Below are 19,359 nucleotides of genomic sequence, written 5' to 3' on the forward strand. Positions count from 1 at the left end.
ACCAAGGAGGTGCAGTTCAGTTTTTCTTGACAAAGTTGACACTGTCCTCTTTTCACCCTGATCAAATCCCTCTGGTTTACATACAGTACCATCCAAGGAGCTCACCGGCTTCTCTCATCTATGCAGCAGAACATTCACATGGGAAATGTTTGGAGATATTTACACCACCATGCAAATGGTAGCCTCGGGGGGCGAGAAAAAACACTGTGGCGCTTTAAAGAGAGAGAGACAGAAGCAGAGGCAGAAAGTTGTTCAAGGCCTATGATGAGGTGTTTCACACACTCAGGTTTCATTCGCTGGTCCACTCCCACAGCTTTGGGAGGAGCTTAATCGCTGCTTAGCCCAATTGGCTTTACCTTGTAGAAAATATGCCAGTTATTCATAAAGCATCCAATCACATTGGCAGAAACTGTGCACATTTGGGAAGTTTACTCTTCCCCCAATCCAGAAAATCAGAGGTGTTTTGAGAAACTGTGTGTATAGGTATATGTGTGAGTGTGTGTGTGTTTGTGTTGATGGGTGCATAGGGTATTTTTCTTGTGCTTTCAGGGGCCGGCTGTGGGGGCAGGATTACACCTCTCTCTCTCTGTCCTGCTCCCTCCCCACCTCAAACTCCCCCTCATCCCTCCATCCATCCATCCCTCTCCACACTCAGCTCTCTCCTCCTGAGTGGATTTTTTTCGGGGCTGTGCACATAGCCCCCATCCCCCCTCCTCTCAGACAGCTTTGCCCCACCAGTTCCTCACTTTGCCGGCCTGGAGAGGAGTAAGGGAGCGGAAAGAGGAGCAAGAAGAGAGGATTTGGTGAACTGAGGAGAGACAGACAGGGGAGAGGGACCATGGCTGCTCTCTCTGCCTTGCTGAAGACCTGGGTAATTCTGCAGACCTTGTGCCTGGCTCTGGCCCAAGTGGTAAGTGGACAGGGGAAGTTGAGACCTGCTCGGTTCAGGCACAACTCCTTTATTCTGGGGTTCAGTGGGAATAGGGGCCCTTGGAAATTGCAAGCGAGCACTGGGTGTCAGTGAGGTGATGTTATGGGCTGTGTGCTCTCTTGGTGCTGGTTGATGTGATCAAAAAGTTGGAAAATGAAACGGTTGGTTGGCAGCACATATATCTGTGATGTGAGGTGACCACCTGGCTTGCATGTAAAAGAAAGATGAGCTTGGAACAGGTTTTCTGCAGTGGAGACAAAATGAAACCGGATTATCTTCTGTGGATCGTCGACCTTTTCGCGTATGGACTCTTTTCTCTTCTGAAGTTTTAAGTGAGGAGTTGCTATTGAAGGCAAGGATTTTTTCATTACCTGGGCTACTTTTTTGCCAATAAGACTTTTATTTATCAAGAAATGATGAAAACATTGAAGTTTTTCTTGTTTTTTCATGGGCAAACGTGACAGAGATGAGTCTGTAGTCACTGACCCACATACAAAGAGACACACAAAGTTTTCCCACTGAGTGTGAAAGCCCCTATTCAAACAGACACCTACATGTTATCTACTGGATGTCAATTTTCACCCTTAAGGATTATTCTGATTTTTTTTTCTTTTTTCATTTCACACATTTTTTGAACACTCGAAGAATTCAAAGTTGGATTATGAAAGGACTTTTTCAGTATCACCTGATGGACTGACTGATCTACTGAGATGAAATTCAAGACAGGCAGAGGAGACAGTGAGGTGGAGAGAGGGGGGTCAGGTGGGGGGAGAGTGGTAAACACTGCCACTCTCATGACCCCTCCTCCCACATTCCTCCTCAATCCTTCGTTTTTATCCCTCTCCTGTGCCAATTTCATTTCATATTGTCCCATTCATTTTGATTTCCTTTGATGCATTTATGCATGTTGAAGTCAGTGTACTCTCAGTGGATTTTTTGTTCAAAATGCCACACAGTGTAGTAACCTGCCCAGAATTTACTAATTTGATTTAAGTTTAGCCTCAATCATTTCACAGTTAATTAATGATATCTATAATTTATAAACTATTAACTAAATGATTGGTACAGAGATATCTATACAGCACATACAGTTTATTTAATATTTTCTGAATGTGTTAATAGCATTTAGTTACTTTGACGCAAGCTTCTTGGATTTAATAAGGGGATTCATGATATGCATGTTTCTTCAGTTGTGCATGTAAAATGATATAGAAAGATTGACTTCATTATAACATCTCTATAAGGAGTGAAAGTGTGTCTGTGGCATATAATATGTTTTGATATCTGCACAGTATTTTTAAAAGGTCCAAAGGAGTAATGTAGTTGTTTGACATTACCTGACATTTTCAAAATATTTCTTTCTGTTTCTTTCAGAGGGGTCCACCTGGACCTCAGGGCCCGGTCGGCCCACCAGGCCCTTCTGGCATCCCCGGGTCAGACGGCATTGATGTGAGTATCAACACCGGTTTGCCCAACAAGTTTGTCACAAAGACCATCATTGTGCTGGAGAAATACCAACCCAGCACCACTCTGCAGTACTGGAGTCTTACCATAAGAGGGCACTGCAAATGAAAACACGCAGGCACAAAAGAGCTCTGTTCCCAGCAGAGAGAGGGGTCTTTGAGAAGGGACCCTTGATTTAGTCCAAGGTGTGGGCCTGGGTTTGTGTCACAGTAATGTGATACATTTGAGATATTCTTAGGGTTAACTAGAGGCAGGTTTTATAAATATATTGTAACTGGAGGATACTGGGTTGGTGGATCAGGACACTAACTGCCTGTAAAAAACAGGTTTTGGTGTCTCTTGCATGATCCAAAACCAGATGTGATCAGACATTTGATTTGTTTTGATCATCTCATATGTTTTTACTAAAAACTCTGGTCTTAAACCTAACTGTACCACCCTCAGTATATGTATTTACCAAAGATATGCTGTGAATTTTGACTTGTGACTGAACAAGTGCTGAGTTTATTGTCAGTATCAGGTTGCTACCAGAATGCAGCTGGGATAACTTGGTATTATTGTCAATTTTCCACTTAGTTATCTGCTGTTAGCACCTCCCATTACCTCCTCTTGCAAAGAAAAACAGCAATCTTACTTGCTCCAAACTGGAAGGTGTAGCATGCCCTTCAATGTCTTCACTGTGGGTTTTTTTTCCACTTTTTGGGTTCCTGCCACATTAGAACAACAGGAAACGAGGGACCTGATGGAGAATCAGCCTTTGTACAAAATGGTACAGACTCTATCTAAAGGCTGTTCTCACAATAATCACCTCTCTTGAACATAAGAACATAATATTAGTGTTCAATACATTAAGTATTTATACAAAGGTACCATGATGTCCATTTACATGCTGTATTCTAACTACACAAAATTATACTACCAGGCCAGCCCTGGACATATTAGAGGTACTTTAATCTGCCAAATTTATTTCTGTGAGAACATGCATAGTGAGCCACACAACTTTTCAGCACCTTTCTACTGAAAACAATTAATTTGGAGGACATTTTGAAAAGGAATGAGTAATATGAATGATATCAATCACACCACACTCCTTACCATGTCATGTGTAACAGTCACTGAATGAAAAGAGTTAACATCTCTGTCTCTCTGCAGGGAGAGAAAGGACCACCTGGCCCCCCTGGACCACCAGTAAGTTTGTACTTTACAATTTGTTGAGGTTCATCTTACAAAATGTTAAATATTTAATTTACCTGCACTTGGTTTTGTTCATAACAATAGTGTGCGTTTTACTGTAGGGACAAAAGGGAGAGCCGGGAGAGCCAGGTCTTGATGGAGCACCAGGGGAGAACGGCATTGATGTAAGTAAACTGAATGCTGTGGGTGTGTGGTGTATATGTGAGAATGAGAATGAAATGATAAGAGAAAATGCTTCCCAAAAGAAACGTTCTGAGAGGCTTAATGTGGACATGAATGAAGACAGCTTTTAATTAAAAAAAAAAACTAAAACTAAATATAAAGACCTTTGAGGAAATGTGGAAAAAATCCCACAGGAATAGTAAGATTGGTCTCAGCAAGGGTGTAAAAGAAATTGAATTTAACAGAATTCTTCTGTTCATTTTTCTACACATTGGGGAAAAACAGCCAAATATGTGTTTTAATGTGGATTAATGACCTTTTCTTGAGTTTAAACAGGATTTTTTTGTGTGATGTTGGGAGACGCAACTCATCACCAAACTAAAAGTAAAATCTGTAAGACAAGTATTCTTCTAGTCAGGAAGCAAAGACATCAACATTTTCAAGGCACCCTGAAGTATTTTTGACCATCAGTGGCACTGTAGAGCAATGTTTTGATGAGTGGGTCTATGTATTTGGTGGTGACATGATACACATTTGTGCTGCCATAAGAGGACGGCAAGGCGGTGGCAGTAATATAGTGTGTTGTTCAAGTTTGCAATGTGCAAATAAAAAAAAGAGAAGACAACCACAAGCTGATGTAAGCAAAATAATTGTTTTATGAGGTAGAGAATGCATTAATGATGTTTGTTACACCTCAAGGCTGCACCCAATGCATTTGGGTGAGAAATGTTGAATGTAATCAAAACTGTTTACAATGAAGACTCCACAGGGTAACTTTAAGTCATTATAAAGTCAGTGGGGTGGGCATAATAAAATGTATTATTAAAAACGTCATCAAAAATGTATGTCATTAAGCTGCATTAAGCCTGTGTTTTTGTTTTAATCTAATATTTAATCTTACATAACAAAGTCTCATAGCTCTGTTTTACATTCAGATTTTTTCAATTTAAGAAAAAGTTGTTAGGCTCCATTAAGCTTCAGTGTATTTGCTGAATTTTTCTTACAAGGCTGTTGAAATGTCCCTCTGTGGACTGGCTTATTATTGTCCAACAACAGAAATATCATCATGACCCTTCAACCTCTAACTACTGGTTTATTGTGAACATGGTGATTTAGTCATGAAAGCTTATTTCACTGTCATAGACATGTTCTGTGTGGGAAAGTGTTAACTGAATTAATAGCTTTTCAAACTACATGATGAGGTCAATATACTTTATGTCAAACCCATCACAGATAGGGAGCAGATGGAGATGAAGGCAAGCCAATGAGTTTTAAATTATTCTTAAACTATTGGGCACTTCTATTATCAATTTACCTGATTTTACTTTTGGTGCAGCTTTTCTGAAGGCAAATTCAAGTCTCGATCAGAGTGTCAGTGCCTCATGGTCACATGCTAACCAAAGCACACACACACACACACACACACACACACACACACACACACATTCCTTAGAGTTTTAGCCAGTAATCCGCCCTGGAATCTCAATCTCGGGTTTGTTTCCTAATTACTCACAAGGACAGTGTCAGCTTCGATCAAATGTGTGATTAGCGTTATTATAATGTGAATTCAAGTCATATGTAGCTCATGGAAAGCACAGTGGTAACTGATAATTAATAATTGAACTCCAATGTTTTACCTTCCCTCCCTTGACCTCTATACACAATACAGCACACTGCATCCACCTGCTTTCATCTCTTTCTATCTGCCCCCAGGGTTTGATTGGAGCAAAGGGTGATCGAGGTCCTGTTGGGAGCCCTGGCCCTAAGGCAAGTGTCTGCTTGTTATGAAGTGCACCTGAAATGAGAATTAGTTCTAATTCACCATAATGCCGCTAATCTGTGGAAAGCATGGCACTCAATTAACATGTATCACTGTTTAGTGATGTTGTTGCTGGAATATACATTTCTTTAATTTGACAAGGGCAGTGGTGAAAGGAGTGTTCAGATCCTTTACTTAAGTAAAATGCATTGAAATGCATATCAGTGCACTGAAAAAAATCTCTATTACAGTACAAGTAAAAGTCCTGCATTCAAATCTTACCTAAAAGTATAATCAGCAAAATTTATATAAGGTGTCAAAAGTAAAGTACTCATTATGTAGCATAATGTTCCCTATCAGTGTTATGTTGGTATATATTATTGGGTTATTATTAATGAATTGGTGCATTAATGTGTGAGCAGCATTTTAATCATGTAGCTGGTCAAGGTGGAACCAATTTTCACAACTTAACATACTGTTGAATCTTTAATCTATAACAATGCATCATATTCTATAAGCTTATATGTTTACTTTGCAAAATCTTAGTCTGAAAAATAACTAGTAAATATAGTTGACAGATAAATGTGTGAATGTAAAATATTTGCCTCACTGGATGTGATGTGTGTTACACTAGCTTCCAATTAGTGTGCCACAAAATAGTATTTAAGTACTGTACTTGGATAAATGTGCTTAGTTGCATTTCACCAATGGATGGAATGAAATTTTTAAAGAAGTTAAATATGATAATTGTCTGAAGATTTTCTTCCATAATAACATGTTATTAGACTTTCACCATGGTAAAGCATTAAATCTCATGTTGTCCAACTGCATGCCCTGAATTGTATTTGTCACCATAGTTATTTTGTTGTTTTTGTTGTCTACAGGGTCAGCCTGGACCAAGTGGCGAGCCTGGCCCTCCTGTAAGTAAACTATTTAATATCTATGACCTCTCTGCCACTATAAAGATAGGTATGATGAGTGAATATCTAATATATATTTTAATAGATATTGTATGCTGGTATAACAAGGTATGAGAAATTAGATAACGTTTTATCTCATAAGGCTGTCATGATACTTAAAAAGTGAGTTATGACGGGCTGAGTTAGGCATTGTTTGAAGCCAAGTCAGTTTCCCAACACACATACTGTAATCCAGCTGCTCTCATAAGGCAACCTCCCGAGTCCCTTTTTCTTCATGCCTGAATGCCTGACCAGCTGTGCCCCCTTTTGGGTTTAGTTTTTCCAGATGTGGCATATGCCTTCTACAGCTGAGCTGATATGCATCTTATTCCTATACACAATAATTAATATAGTAGAAAAGAGCTCACAATGGTACACATAATTTTGCCCATATTATCATTAAAAAAAATCACTATATACGACCACTGAATTCATGCACACCAGAAATGCAATGCTAATTGGTTCACTGCTGCAAAGTTAGAATGCCAGCACATTAACTGTAACACAGTCTAAGGCCACTAGGTGGAGCTCAGTGTTCATCTATTAGACATCATCCAGTATATTCAAACATTAATTCCAGAGTCATCCAATGTCATGGTTGAGTGCAACATTATTAGTTAAATCCTTTGTTTAGCATTAGCAGGCGTCCTGTCTGGGGGGTGTGCTTGTACATCCAGCTGCCTCACGCTACAGAGACAGGAGATCCTGCCCTGTGGGCTGCTCTTCCTCCAAGAAGGCTTACTTACTTAATTACTTTGTTTATAATTAATTTCAAAAGACACAGCAAACATAAACTGATTGCGCTCTGTGTCTCTGTTCATCTTGAGCACTGTTTACCCTTCGCTCTGACACTGTACACACGCATTACCGAATTACTGCTGCTGTTATTAATTGGTTTTCGCAAACGTTAATTGATACTTTGACGGATTGGTTCCACTTGTTATACAGTAATTTAACCCCTTGTCTCGTCTGTCCACACAGGGACCCGGCCTTCCAGGACTGTCTGTAAGTAGCTTGTATGGTATAATACCGTTATGCCTTTATCACTTAATGACTTCACTTTGAGGTGTGGAAATAATTTTGTGGCTGGTGAAGAGTGTAGACATCATGTTGTCTCTTGCTCTCTCTGTCTCTGTCACTCTCTGTCTAGGGTGCTCCAGGGCCAATTGGTCTTCCTGGTGAAATTGGACCAAATGGACAAAAGGTAGGACACTGGCTGCAGTTTATTTCACTGCCTGAATGACTTACAAACATCTTAACATCTTATCAAAAGGTTATAAGCTGCCAGACTCCTCATGTCCCCAGCTTTTTATTCACAGCTTCCTTCATTCCTCTGCTTTGTCTAGGGTATCATGGGACCACCCGGAGCTCCGGGACTTCCTGGGCCTCCTGGCAAGCCAGTAAGTGCTCACTCAGGACTGGTTGTCTTTGAAATATCTTAGTAGGTCATCTGTCATCTGTTTAGATAACCTTCAGAAAACTGAAGATTGAAAGGTTGAAGTGCTAGTGAGTAGAAAAAGGACCACAGCCTATCATGTTGTAGTGGAGGGGATGGACTTAAATAATGGTCACATCTTCTGCACATACAATGCATTACAATAAACAATATACAACACAAAAACACAAAATACAACCTGGATTGCATCACATTGTACAAGTATTCCTGTGATTTTGTCCACTCTCTGTAAATTCAAGCTGATAATCTTCTCAGGGTATGTTAAAGATGTTGTACCTTCCCCATTCTTTTTTTTCTCTTTAGCACCATATAGTGCCATGCAACCCTATAAATTCCATTTAGTTCACTGTTCATGTTTTGAACCACTTTGGTTGGGGTAGAACAAGAACACACAATCAACATTAACAAACATTATTGATAAGGATCCCTTAATTATTATTTTTATACTGTGTTCTGCACAGTTGTTTACAATTGAAAAATAAAATGCATTTGTGATACTGTTTCTCAATTACCTCTAACATCATCTTTGGCATATTAAATATAAAGATATGTGATTTCTTTTTACTTTTCAGCCAATATATCTACTGAAACTAAGATAAGTATATCAGCAATAAGCTAATATTGGCCAATATATCATCACTTTATCGGTTTAGCTCCAATCGCCACCATTATTAAATGGTCTATAAATAAGTTCCACTTGGACAAACTCAAACTTCATCAACAGAAAAGATGTCACAGTAAATTATTTCATGAAGACGGTCTTTTCAGTGAGAATGGTGAAAAGAGTGAGTGATAAATGAGCTACCACGAGCTAATTGGGATTTATCAAGCATATAGTTACATCAGTGTAATTGCAGTTAACTAATATTAGCGGGATGGGATCACAGTGTAAAAGTAAAGCAAAGAAAGAGCAAATTCAACTTCACATCTACTAATGCTATGTTGAAGTGTGCTCTGCTCACCAGAACCAGTAGCAATTAATGTGCATTTTAAAATGCACTGTATGATAACAAAGCACATAGCACAGCCAGAGCTCACTGCTTCTTGTATAGGTCCCAACAGACAGTAAATAGTGAAATACCACAAACAGTCACAACAGTGGTACACTTTCAAGTCTATTTTCCAATGGTGTATGTACTCTTATGTGTGTATATCTGAGTGGTTCTAAGAGGGGTGGGGGTGGGCGGGGCCAGGGTGTGTGTGTATGGGGGGGTTTCTTCATTGAGAGTGATGTTCCCAGCCCAGGGGAGTGTATTTGTTTAGCTTTAGTGCAATCCTAGGGTAAATAAACCCCCATTAGATCAGTGGGCTGTCTCATCTGACTGTAGCAGGAATACATCAGCCCCTGTAGAGATACTTTACTCTCTAACTCAATCTATAAACAGAGAGAAGGAAAGATGGAAGGAGAAATAGATAGACAGAGAAAGTGCTGGCTCAGCTCATGGGAGTAGAGGCACCTGTCTGCCAACTGTGACCAGGTGACTTTCTTGATCCATCTACCTATCTATCCATCCATCCATCCATTCATCCAGCCATCCATTCATCTGTCCTTCTTTCTATCTAGGGTCCTCCAGGGAAGTTCATTGGTGGAGAGGAGGGCAGTGCAGACTTCCAGGTAAGATCTAATTACATCTCCTTTCTTGCAAATCTATTTTGACACAACTTCACATTTCATAATCCATATATTTCCTTCTCTCGACAACAGTGTCCTCTTAACTGTCCAGCAGGACCTAAGGGCCCCCAGGGACTGCAGGGAATCAAGGTGAGTACTTTGCCTTGCTGTTTCAACTCACCTCAGAGAAATAAGCATAGACACAGTTTACACAGTTTCTTTCAGCATCAATGATTATGTTACATGTCAAAATTGTTATGACACTATACTGACTGATTGTTTCTCTCTAGGGACACAAAGGACGTGGCGGTGTTCTCGGAGAGCCTGGTAGCATAGGAAAATCGGTGAGCTGCGCTATTTCTTAGTTTTGCTGAGAGCGGATGCACGCAAACACCCAAACAAGTACATGCTGTACAGTCTTGCACACTCACCCACCATTCAGGATCAGCGGAGGCAAGGATTAGCTCTAATGAAGCCCCCTGAGGCACATGACTGGCACTAATCTGGCTGCGATTAGTCAGGCCTGGCCCTGGCCCTGCAGTCAGCATGCAGCGAGCCAGATGAAAGGGGTGGTGAAGAGCCAGGTACATGAAGGGGAGGATGAGAGAGTCAGGGTTCGTGCAGCCTCCTCACCTCACTGTATTAAGCAGAGCTAATGAGCACACAGTGGGCTCCTAGGGAGCGGCTAGCCAAGCCCCAGGTATTAACCTCTGATCTTCCCACACAAGGAGCCTTCTGGCAGCGCTTAGACGCTCAAAACACTCAATGCACCAAGTTACCACTCCTCCCAGGCAGACTAGTGTTTTAGAAGACCTGCTGAGACTCAAGGTTGCACTTTGGTGCAACTCTCACTTCTCACTTGCTATATTACTGTGTACTAGCTTCTAGGTCTCCCAAATGAACACATTGTATCTTGTTTAGTTTGTACAATACAAAAAATGAAAAAATGAGTTGTGGTTTTATGGACAGTTATGTTCCAGACCATTTCCAGACCTGCTTCAATTATTTATGCTAAACTCAGCAATGCCTCCTGGATTCATATTTTGCACACAAACATAAGACTGTATTGATCTTCTCATCTAATGCTAACCCTCAGCGAGAAAGTGAAGCTTTTCCCCAAATTTCAAACATTGCTGAGCTGCTTTATGTTCCAAGACCACCTGATGATATTGATCAGGTTATGCTATTTTTTTTTTTTTTTTTTTTGACCAGCTTGATTTTGCTGGCTGACTAGCTTGTGCTAGATTTTAAACAAGCTTAATCACCAAGTACTAGTATATTATAATAGTATATTTTCAATTAATTATCAATGACCAGCTTAGACACCACAAGCAACAAGCAACCATTACACTAGTTTCAGCTGGATTTTTCTCAGCGGCTCAAATTTTCTTGAATCAACCTCAGTACACATGCACAAAAACAAGACCTCCCACAACGTTATCAAAATGTTTTGAATTTGACATGATTGGTAGTGGGCACCTATTCTGCAGAGAGCAGCAACAGAATAACTAATCAACCTTTCCTTTCCTCCACCAGGGCCCCAGGGGAGAAGTGGGCATATCTGGAGAGCAGGGCATCCCAGGACCTCCGGTAAGCTGATAATTCAAGTTTTTGTCACCTGGCAAAGTTAGAAATATAGGCTGAACTATAGGCTATTGTTTTGGCATAGTATTATCTTGGACTGACAGAACCTCATGTTCTAGTGTTTGTATTGTGGTGCTCTTTGTTCTGGTCATAGTCAAAGAGTCAGTTTCTCCATTAACTTGTTTTTCTTTGTGTCCCTCTAAGGGTCCGATGGGCCTGAGAGGTTATCCAGGAATGATGGGTCCCAAAGGGGAGGCAGTGAGTACCAACATTTCTTTTTCCTTTTTTCACATTCAAATTAAACTTTTTTTGTCCTCTTTCTCTTCTGGTACTAGGCTGTCCTCGTTCTTAGATGAGCACAAAGGAGGCACAGTCAGACCTGCCCCCACTATACAAACATCATCCATTACCAGCAATGGGGACATATGGAAATGATGCTAACACAAATCTCTCCCCTCCTCTAATGAGATGGGGTTGTCTGGGTCCACGGTGCCTCCATCTGTAGTTAATGATCCGCTGTAGCCATCCGTCTTACTGTTAACATTAGCCACGTTAGCCAAGTTAGCGCCCGGCTTAGTGCCAAAGCAAGAGTGGCTGGCTCTCTGTGTAGCTCCCATTAGTGAAGTGAGTTAAGCCCTAATTACCCCTTTATCACAATGAATAGTAGGCTACTGTGACTTAGCATCCTCCCTGATCTGAAGTGATTGATTGCTCTTTTTTGGCTGGACTGTAACAGTTGGACCAGCCCTATAAAAGCAAATGTCCTTGACTGACTGACTGAGTGACAGAGTGATGAAGTTACACCATTGGTTGGCCAAAGCTGGCTGAAGCTAGCTAACCATTTAGACTCCCAATATGTGGTCAGTTTATCCAAATAACACAACATTTGGAAATATGCTCTGACATTTTCGGAGATGTAAGGAGCCGCTGGCTGGGTGAGACCGGCCGATCATCTCAGCTGCCAGCAGCCTGATTCCTGAGATGATCGGCCAGTCAACGTCCATCGTCATCCCAGGAAGAACATGATGCAATGAGCTGATCTGTGCAGTTCTTTGGTAATTTACTGCTGGCTCTAATGCCTCTGTAGCATTTTGAAATATGATATAATTCCTTTTGGAATAGGGATTATTTTGGTCTCACAGATGAATGTCTGAATATAAAGTGAAGCTTCATGTTTTTACTGGACAGAACAACAGCGCTGCCTCTGGGACTCTATATGTATAGATATCACCATATTTCAATAAATACAAATATATTAAAAAATAAACAGATTAGTCTATATTCAACTTTGTTTTATTTTATCAAGCTACATAGCAGTTTGGATTTTTATTATAGCTACATTACAGACTGAATAACATAATTACTGCATCTCTCTGTCAATTAAGTTATTTTTTGTGAGAAAAAGTGTTAGTGGAGCTTTGAGTTGAGATTATTTTGTCACAGCACAGTCAGGTAGTTGTGTTGAAGCTGAGCTGGTGCTGCAAGTACGCTGTTGTTCCAATTGCAGAATCATCATACTGCATCCCCCCATCCTCGGAAGTTTGTACTCCCGAGTCGAACTTGCCAAGTCTGAACTAGCAAGTACACAAATCTGAACTTGGCATACTCGGTATTGAGAAAGGCCCTATGTCAAATTGGCTTCAGTCAAAGTGTGGCACACTTCCTGGGGGCTTTGTCATCATGTGACACCACTTCCTGTATCCATTGTTTCAAATTAAAAGCCATCTAGCGGTTCATACACGGTCCACCCATATACTAGATTTTGACCTAGTCTTCATTTTTCCTCAGGGGCCTCGTGGTTACAAAGGCATCAATGGACCTGTAGGAATTCCTGGGCCTCCTGTAAGATTAAACACACACCAAGACAAACACAAACTTGAATACTCATAGAAAATCAGATACACACACTCCTTAGATACTCTAAGTCTCTCTTTATTGTTTGCAGGGTGAGGAGGGACCTCAGGGACCACCTGGAGAGGCAGGAGACAAGGGAGACAAAGTAGGTGACTCTCCTTGAAGATTATTGTCAAAGCCGAGACACAGACACAAAAGATTAAACATTTCTCAGAACTTGAATGGGGCCTGATGGGCATTTTGAATACACTGACGCTGATTTGGTTATCTTCTGCAGGGCAGCCGAGGTATCCAAGGCCCACAGGGTGCAGTGGGCAAAAAGGGAGAGAATGTGAGTGAATGCACTTTTGTTTGTGCACTACACAGTTGAGACAGTGTTTGGAGAGTGTGCCAAATGAAGTCGACTGACTCATCTGCCTGCTTTTTCAGGGTCTGCCTGGTATTGATGGAAAAGATGGCACACCTGGTATTCCTGGAATGAAGGTAAGGGTTGCCAGCTGTGATAATGATGAGAAACTTCAATCTCCGAGGAAGATGACAATTTTTCTTCTTATGTTCTCTCTGTCTGCAGGGTGGCCCTGGCCAAGCTGGGATGCCTGGTCCTCCCGGTCCTCAGGGAACAGCGGTGAGTGATCCTTTAGTGTGTGTTTGTCTGAGGATGGTTCAGCAATGCCACAAAAGGCACATGCAAATAAGCCTCTCTGTAAATGCCTGTTGTCACTCAAACCATGAAGGAGGTCAGTCTGTTCTTCCAATTCAGCGAAGTCAGAACACAAGCAAGGGAAACCAGCCTGTAAATTTTGGTATGTTTTGTTTTCTGGGCACTCATCCAGGTTAACAGTGACCCTGTGACCCACGCTGTTTTAGAATTTAAACCACCTTGAAATAGCATTCTCCCTCCCACCTCGAGTGATTTATCACAATCAGACCAGTGCGTATACACATATATGTGTGTGTGTGTGTGTGTGCTTTTGTGTGTGTCATTCTGAATAAGGGGTAATGGAGCATGAGATGCACACTTTGCTGTGTGGTCATTGCGGTGACACTAACACTGCTGCAAACTCAAACACCATAACTTAGCCTCTTTTGTGCTCTGCTGCGATATACCATCACACCCACCTACACTCACAAAATTACTGCAAGGAAACCTGCTGCAAGGTATATGGCTATGGCTGCAACTCGGCCTGTTTTCATTATTGTTACAGTATATTAGGCAGCAGCATTATTACCACTCACTACCAGCACCGACATACTAATATCTACATTTATTACCACTAGCATTGTCAGAGTCCTTCCTGGAATTTCAAACATATGAAGTAAACTGCCCTCACTATTCTGTCAGAGTAAATATACAGAATGCAAGATACAGGCAGATTTTTTTTTTTAGAGTTTTCACCTTGATTTGATAGTGTATAGTGTGGAAACATAGGGAAAGAGAGAGGGGTAAGACATGCAAAGCCATAATCAAACCTTATATGGTTTGAGTCCTAACCATTAGACCACTAGAATGCCCGAGATACAAATGTAACTTTGATTTGCACTATTTTTATTCTTTTTAATTTTCTCTATAGGGATTACCTGGCAGTCCTGGGGCAAAAGGTGGATCTGGAGCTAAGGTAAGCCTTTTACAAAATCATATAACGTTGTGTTATATTGATCTTGTTTTCAACATTACTTTTTTCTTTTTTTCATAAAATGTATACCTTTCTTTAGTAATTTCCTTTCCCTTGGTAGGGTGAACCAGGACCTAGAGGTCATGCTGGTATGGCCGGTGCTCCTGGACCTCTGGTAACACACAAAGACACAGACAAAACATCAATGTTTTTATGCATTACAATTGTGCTCTAATGCTAAATTGGATCAACTGCTTGTTCCTAGGGTGAGCCTGGCCTTCCTGGTGAGCCTGGTATGGAGGGAGTTCCTGGACCCAAGGTAAAAATCCCAAATAATTACATTAAAACACTAACAACTGCTCCTACATTATAAACCAGGCATACTCACCTCACCTGACTTCCACAGGGTGACAGAGGCCAGCGAGGACCAGCTGGGCCGCAAGGAATCGTCGGCAAGCCTGTAAGCTGCTTCTTTGCATTTCTGTCTCTTTTTAAACATATTTGAAGCTGATCTGCTGCTGTACTTTCAATTCTATTTCTAATGTCTCCTGGCAGGGAAACAAAGGAGAGAGAGGACCCATTGGTGTTCCAGGCGCCCAGGGCCTTAGTGGAACCAAGGGAGACAAGGTCTGTGAGCAAAAACAAATACATAATGTATATTGCTTTGTGAAACATGTGTATCATTGCCTGTACTCAAACACACTTCAAAATAGTTTAGTTACGCAGACTTGTCCATTGGGGGCAGTGTTTACCCATGAATAAAAGTCACACAAATCCACAGTAAATCACAGTTTGAGGCAAGTAATATAAATGATAATCTAAGCATCCTCATCGTCCTTGTTTTAGAGATAAAACAACATCTTTCTTACTTTGTGATCTCTGGAGTCACTTGCTGGAATCAATATTTAGTTCTTTTTTTTAGGATATTATAATCTAGATTTGACCACATTTACATTACATGTTCCCTTTCTCTCTCCAGGGCTTCCAAGGAAAAGTTGGGTCAAAAGGAGACATTGTGAGTCAGATTGTCAGAAACAAATCTCTTACACAGTGCTGTATTTTAGCTGTGCTGACAAATACTTTCTACATCCTTCTCTCTCACCCTTTTTAAAAAGCTTTTTCTCTGTCGCTTTTAGGGTGACCCTGGTGTTGAGGGATTGGCTGGCGAGAAAGGTGAAAAGGTAAAAATCATTATTGCACAACCTAAAGCTGTTTCAAACTTCTTGTTATAAAGAACTGCCAAAAGTCTTGGAATCTACAAAACACTAAAACTTGCAGGCTTTAGATAAGGAAGTTCAAACATTTGGCTCTAAAGGCATCAAAGCAGAGTGATGTATAGCAGAGAATTTTATAATCATACCAAAGTTAAGAAGAAGAGGAAGTCTGTTTTTGAATTTGCATGCAAATCCCCATAATAATCCAGATGGCAAATGAGCTATTTACATGACAGTGAAGCAGTGATGCACAGTGGCTCTTTGAAGCAGTATTTTAGGCATTCATTTAGAACATTCATTCTTGAATTATTGCTCAATGAGTGTCTCTGAGGCAGAAATGATGATGGAAGTGATGAATGTGAAAATGACAAAGTTTCTCGTTGCTGTGACAGGGTTTGTCTGGCGAACCGGGGCCCAAAGGACAGGTGGGCATCACACCGTGCAGAAATCTGAATCCCAGACATGTTTCTTCCTTCCTTCTTTTTCCTCCATTCTGCATCTTCAATCATTGCTTTATTTGTGCAATTATCTGTCTTATGTAGGACTCACTCTTCCTTAACACTTCTCTCTTCACAGCAAGGAGTGAGGGGTGACACTGGACACAATGGTCCAACTGGAGACCCTGGTAAACCAGGTGACCAGGGACCACCAGGACTGCCCGGTCCTAGGGGACTCAATGGAGAGCGAGGAGTACCCGGCATGCCAGGCATTCAGGGAGCAGCAGTGAGTCCAGTTCATTCTTGATGTGTGATGCATGGAACATATATGTATATAAGTATTTATCGATGCACTCGGTCGATAATGGAAATGTGATATTGGAAAGCGCTGTCAGAAAAAGTGTTGTCTTATTCTGCTCTTCCTCTCTCCAGGGACGTGACACATCTGACCAGCATATCATTGAAGTGGTGTTGAAGATGTTGCAGGGTGAGTGTCTAGACCTGAATATTCACCTTTGATGTCCATAGGGGATATTAGATTAGCTCATTTCCCAAAACTACTTTCATCTCCTGAGTATGCAGTTGCCCATCATCAAAGGTTATTCAATCAAAATCTTTCTCCACTGTAAAATGATGATGATGTCTCCTCTATCACAGAGAGGCTAGCAGCAGTAGCAGTGAGCGCCAAGAGGGCTGTGCTCGGTGGAGCAGGTGTAATGGGACCACCCGGGCCTCCTGGACCTCCAGGGCCAGCTGGCTCCCAGGGATCGCATGGCTTACCTGGTCCTCGTGGCATTCCTGGTATTATTGGAGCACCTGGACAGATTGGAAACACAGGGCTCAAAGGTACAAATGGACAGTATGGCATCAAAACATTTACATATTATGCATTGATAGATTTCAGGGTTCTCATCCTCTTTTGTCTTCACCAGGAAAGAGAGGGCCAAAGGGTGAGAGAGGAGATCCTGGTAAACCCCACCCTGGACCGCCAGGACCCCCAGGATTACAGGGTAAGAGCTGAAGCCTCCCATACTGTAAATGTTAAACAGTAGGATTTTATGTATGTGCATAAACCTTGCACATGTGAATGTAAAACAATTTAAGTGTGTTTTACTGACCAAAGGTTAAGAAGAGGAAGAGGGCAATAAGAAAGTGAAGGACTTTGCATTACAGCTTGCCACAGGAGAGCCTGCTCAAAGGCATTTTAAAAGCATCATTAACTTCAGTCATTTAACAGATGCTCTTGAATGAGAATGTAATAGGATTTCAGCAGTACACCCTAATTCAGACTCACACTCAACGACGCACACATACACACGGAGTAAATATATGCATATATACATTACACATGTGTAATTTAAGTTCAAGAATGGTATTTCTACTATTAGAAACCACTCAAGTTCTCAAAGTGAGTTTTATGGTTGAGTGTTAATAAAGCAATTAGATATCTTGACAGCTTTCAAAATTGTAACATTTTAGTGGATGTAATCATCCTTGAAAGTTTTCAGTGATGACAACTTGAACTTGTAGTTAATCATTTTTCATTTTCCAAAATCAGTTAAAATCAATACTTGACGTGGAACCTTCTGCCTCCACAGGTCCTCCTGGTGTTGATGGTGTGGCTCGGGATGGTAGGCCTGGTGAGAGAGGACCTCAGGGAGTAGCCGGAGAGGCTGGTCGCCCCGGAAAGGCGGGTTCGCCAGGTCTCCCAGGCTTCTGTGAGGCGGCGATGTGTCTGGCTGCATCAGCGTACACCTCCCCGAGACTACAGGAGGCGGGAACGATCAAAGGACCCAATGTTTAGAGATCCGTCTCTCTGTCAGCAGCTCACGACACCTGGGAGACAAGGGCGAGAGATAGGGCGAGAGAGAGAAAGAGAGAAGGAGAGAGACCACTCTTCTCAGTAGAACAACATCGAGAACAGGGGGTGGGGGGCAATAGTAGGGTGACTGGATGTACACCCCCACCCCTCCTGAAACTGACAACCTGAAGTTTTGACTGATGGGACATACTCTGATCTTAATCCCCCACATCACCATGACAACCACAGCTCACAGCCACCCACATCCTTCTGAATTCTCTAGTGTTTTGGATGATGTCAGTGTCAGCCCCATCCAAATATCCCAGCCCTGTTCCAGCAGCGAAGAGGAACAGATTCATATTACATCTCCTTGTCTCCCACCACAGTATCTATGAGCTGAGAGGACCTGAAAAACCAAGTGTGGTGAAAGGTGGTGTTCTTTTGCATCACGGTCACTTTAAATGGTTTTATATATACAATACTTTATTTGTGATGTGTTCTAAAGTTAAAATGCCTTGCCTCTCTTGCAACATCACACCTGATGCCTTAAAACTGTGCAAAGGACCAATAAATGATTGCAGCCTAAATTCACACTCAGTACTGTACTGTACCTTTTGTAAAATGTAGTATTTTCATCTGTAAACTTGAGTGAAATCCCTGATTTACCTCATGTGTACATTGCCCCCCCCCACCCAATACCCGCTTTCTACCCGAGTCTCATTTTAGAAACTAACGACTAGCTTTATCTCTTCCTCTTGTTGCCTGGCAACAGCGTATCCCGATGGGCACTCCCATCTCCCACAATGCAGTGCTGTAAATCTTTGTAAATGTGTGTTGATTATTATGTAGAGAAAAAGGAATGGATTACGATATGCACCAACAGAAATCCTGTGTTAATGAATTCAGTGAGTAATAAAAGTTCCTACAGAAATACTGACTTTTTCTCAAAACGAATCAGTTACAGTCCGAATGGGCTTCCTATGCCACTGTCAACTTTCCACAGGGTGTCAGCGATTTAATGACTGATTTATTTTCATCAACAGAAACTATTTATTGTTCTTAATATAATCATCTGTATAAAGGGTTTTTTTCTCCTGGCTGTTCAGGTCAACCCAAACCAATAAAAAGGAACCTTTTGTAAAATCCAATGTTCTTCTGTATCATGTGGGGAAATGGAAAAGACTCATTTAATCAGGCTCATCTCTTTCACCTCCCTATCTTTTAATTTTTCCTATTTCAAATCTTTGATAGTAGCAATTAAAATGGCCTATTACTGCATGTAAATAAACTCCCACACCTCCAAAGCTGCAGATGCTCAG

General features: G+C 41.3%; 1 protein-coding gene across 1 annotated transcript; it reads left to right on the forward strand.

The window, feature by feature from the left end:
- Window positions 1-455: 455 nt before the first annotated feature.
- Window positions 456-19,185, forward strand: col9a2 (procollagen, type IX, alpha 2). The gene is made up of 32 exons (XM_044336670.1): window positions 456-910; window positions 2,306-2,380; window positions 3,548-3,583; window positions 3,691-3,753; window positions 5,465-5,518; window positions 6,395-6,430; window positions 7,451-7,474; window positions 7,620-7,673; window positions 7,816-7,869; window positions 9,490-9,540; window positions 9,631-9,687; window positions 9,828-9,881; window positions 11,074-11,127; window positions 11,326-11,379; window positions 12,910-12,963; window positions 13,067-13,120; window positions 13,253-13,306; window positions 13,405-13,458; window positions 13,547-13,600; window positions 14,547-14,591; window positions 14,710-14,763; window positions 14,854-14,907; window positions 14,995-15,048; window positions 15,144-15,215; window positions 15,568-15,603; window positions 15,725-15,769; window positions 16,195-16,227; window positions 16,379-16,525; window positions 16,672-16,726; window positions 16,897-17,085; window positions 17,172-17,249; window positions 17,838-19,185. Exons 1-32 carry the CDS (start codon window positions 839-841, stop codon window positions 18,041-18,043), a joined length of 2,076 nt encoding a protein of 691 aa, XP_044192605.1. The 5' UTR covers window positions 456-838; the 3' UTR covers window positions 18,044-19,185.
- Window positions 19,186-19,359: the final 174 nt, after the last annotated feature.

Source organism: Thunnus albacares, chromosome 19 (assembly GCF_914725855.1).
Source record: "Thunnus albacares chromosome 19, fThuAlb1.1, whole genome shotgun sequence".
Classification (NCBI taxonomy): Eukaryota; Metazoa; Chordata; class Actinopteri; order Scombriformes; family Scombridae; genus Thunnus; species Thunnus albacares.

Bases quoted from the DNA above. Each gene is read 5' to 3' on its own strand.
- col9a2 (XM_044336670.1), top strand. From the start codon at position 839: ATGGCTGCTCTCTCTGCCTTGCTGAAGACCTGGGTAATTCTGCAGACC. The intron at 9,541-9,630 runs GTAAGATCTAAT...TCTCGACAACAG, and splicing joins AGGGCAGTGCAGACTTCCAG to TGTCCTCTTAACTGTCCAGC. The intron at 9,688-9,827 runs GTGAGTACTTTG...GTTTCTCTCTAG, and splicing joins AGGGACTGCAGGGAATCAAG to GGACACAAAGGACGTGGCGG.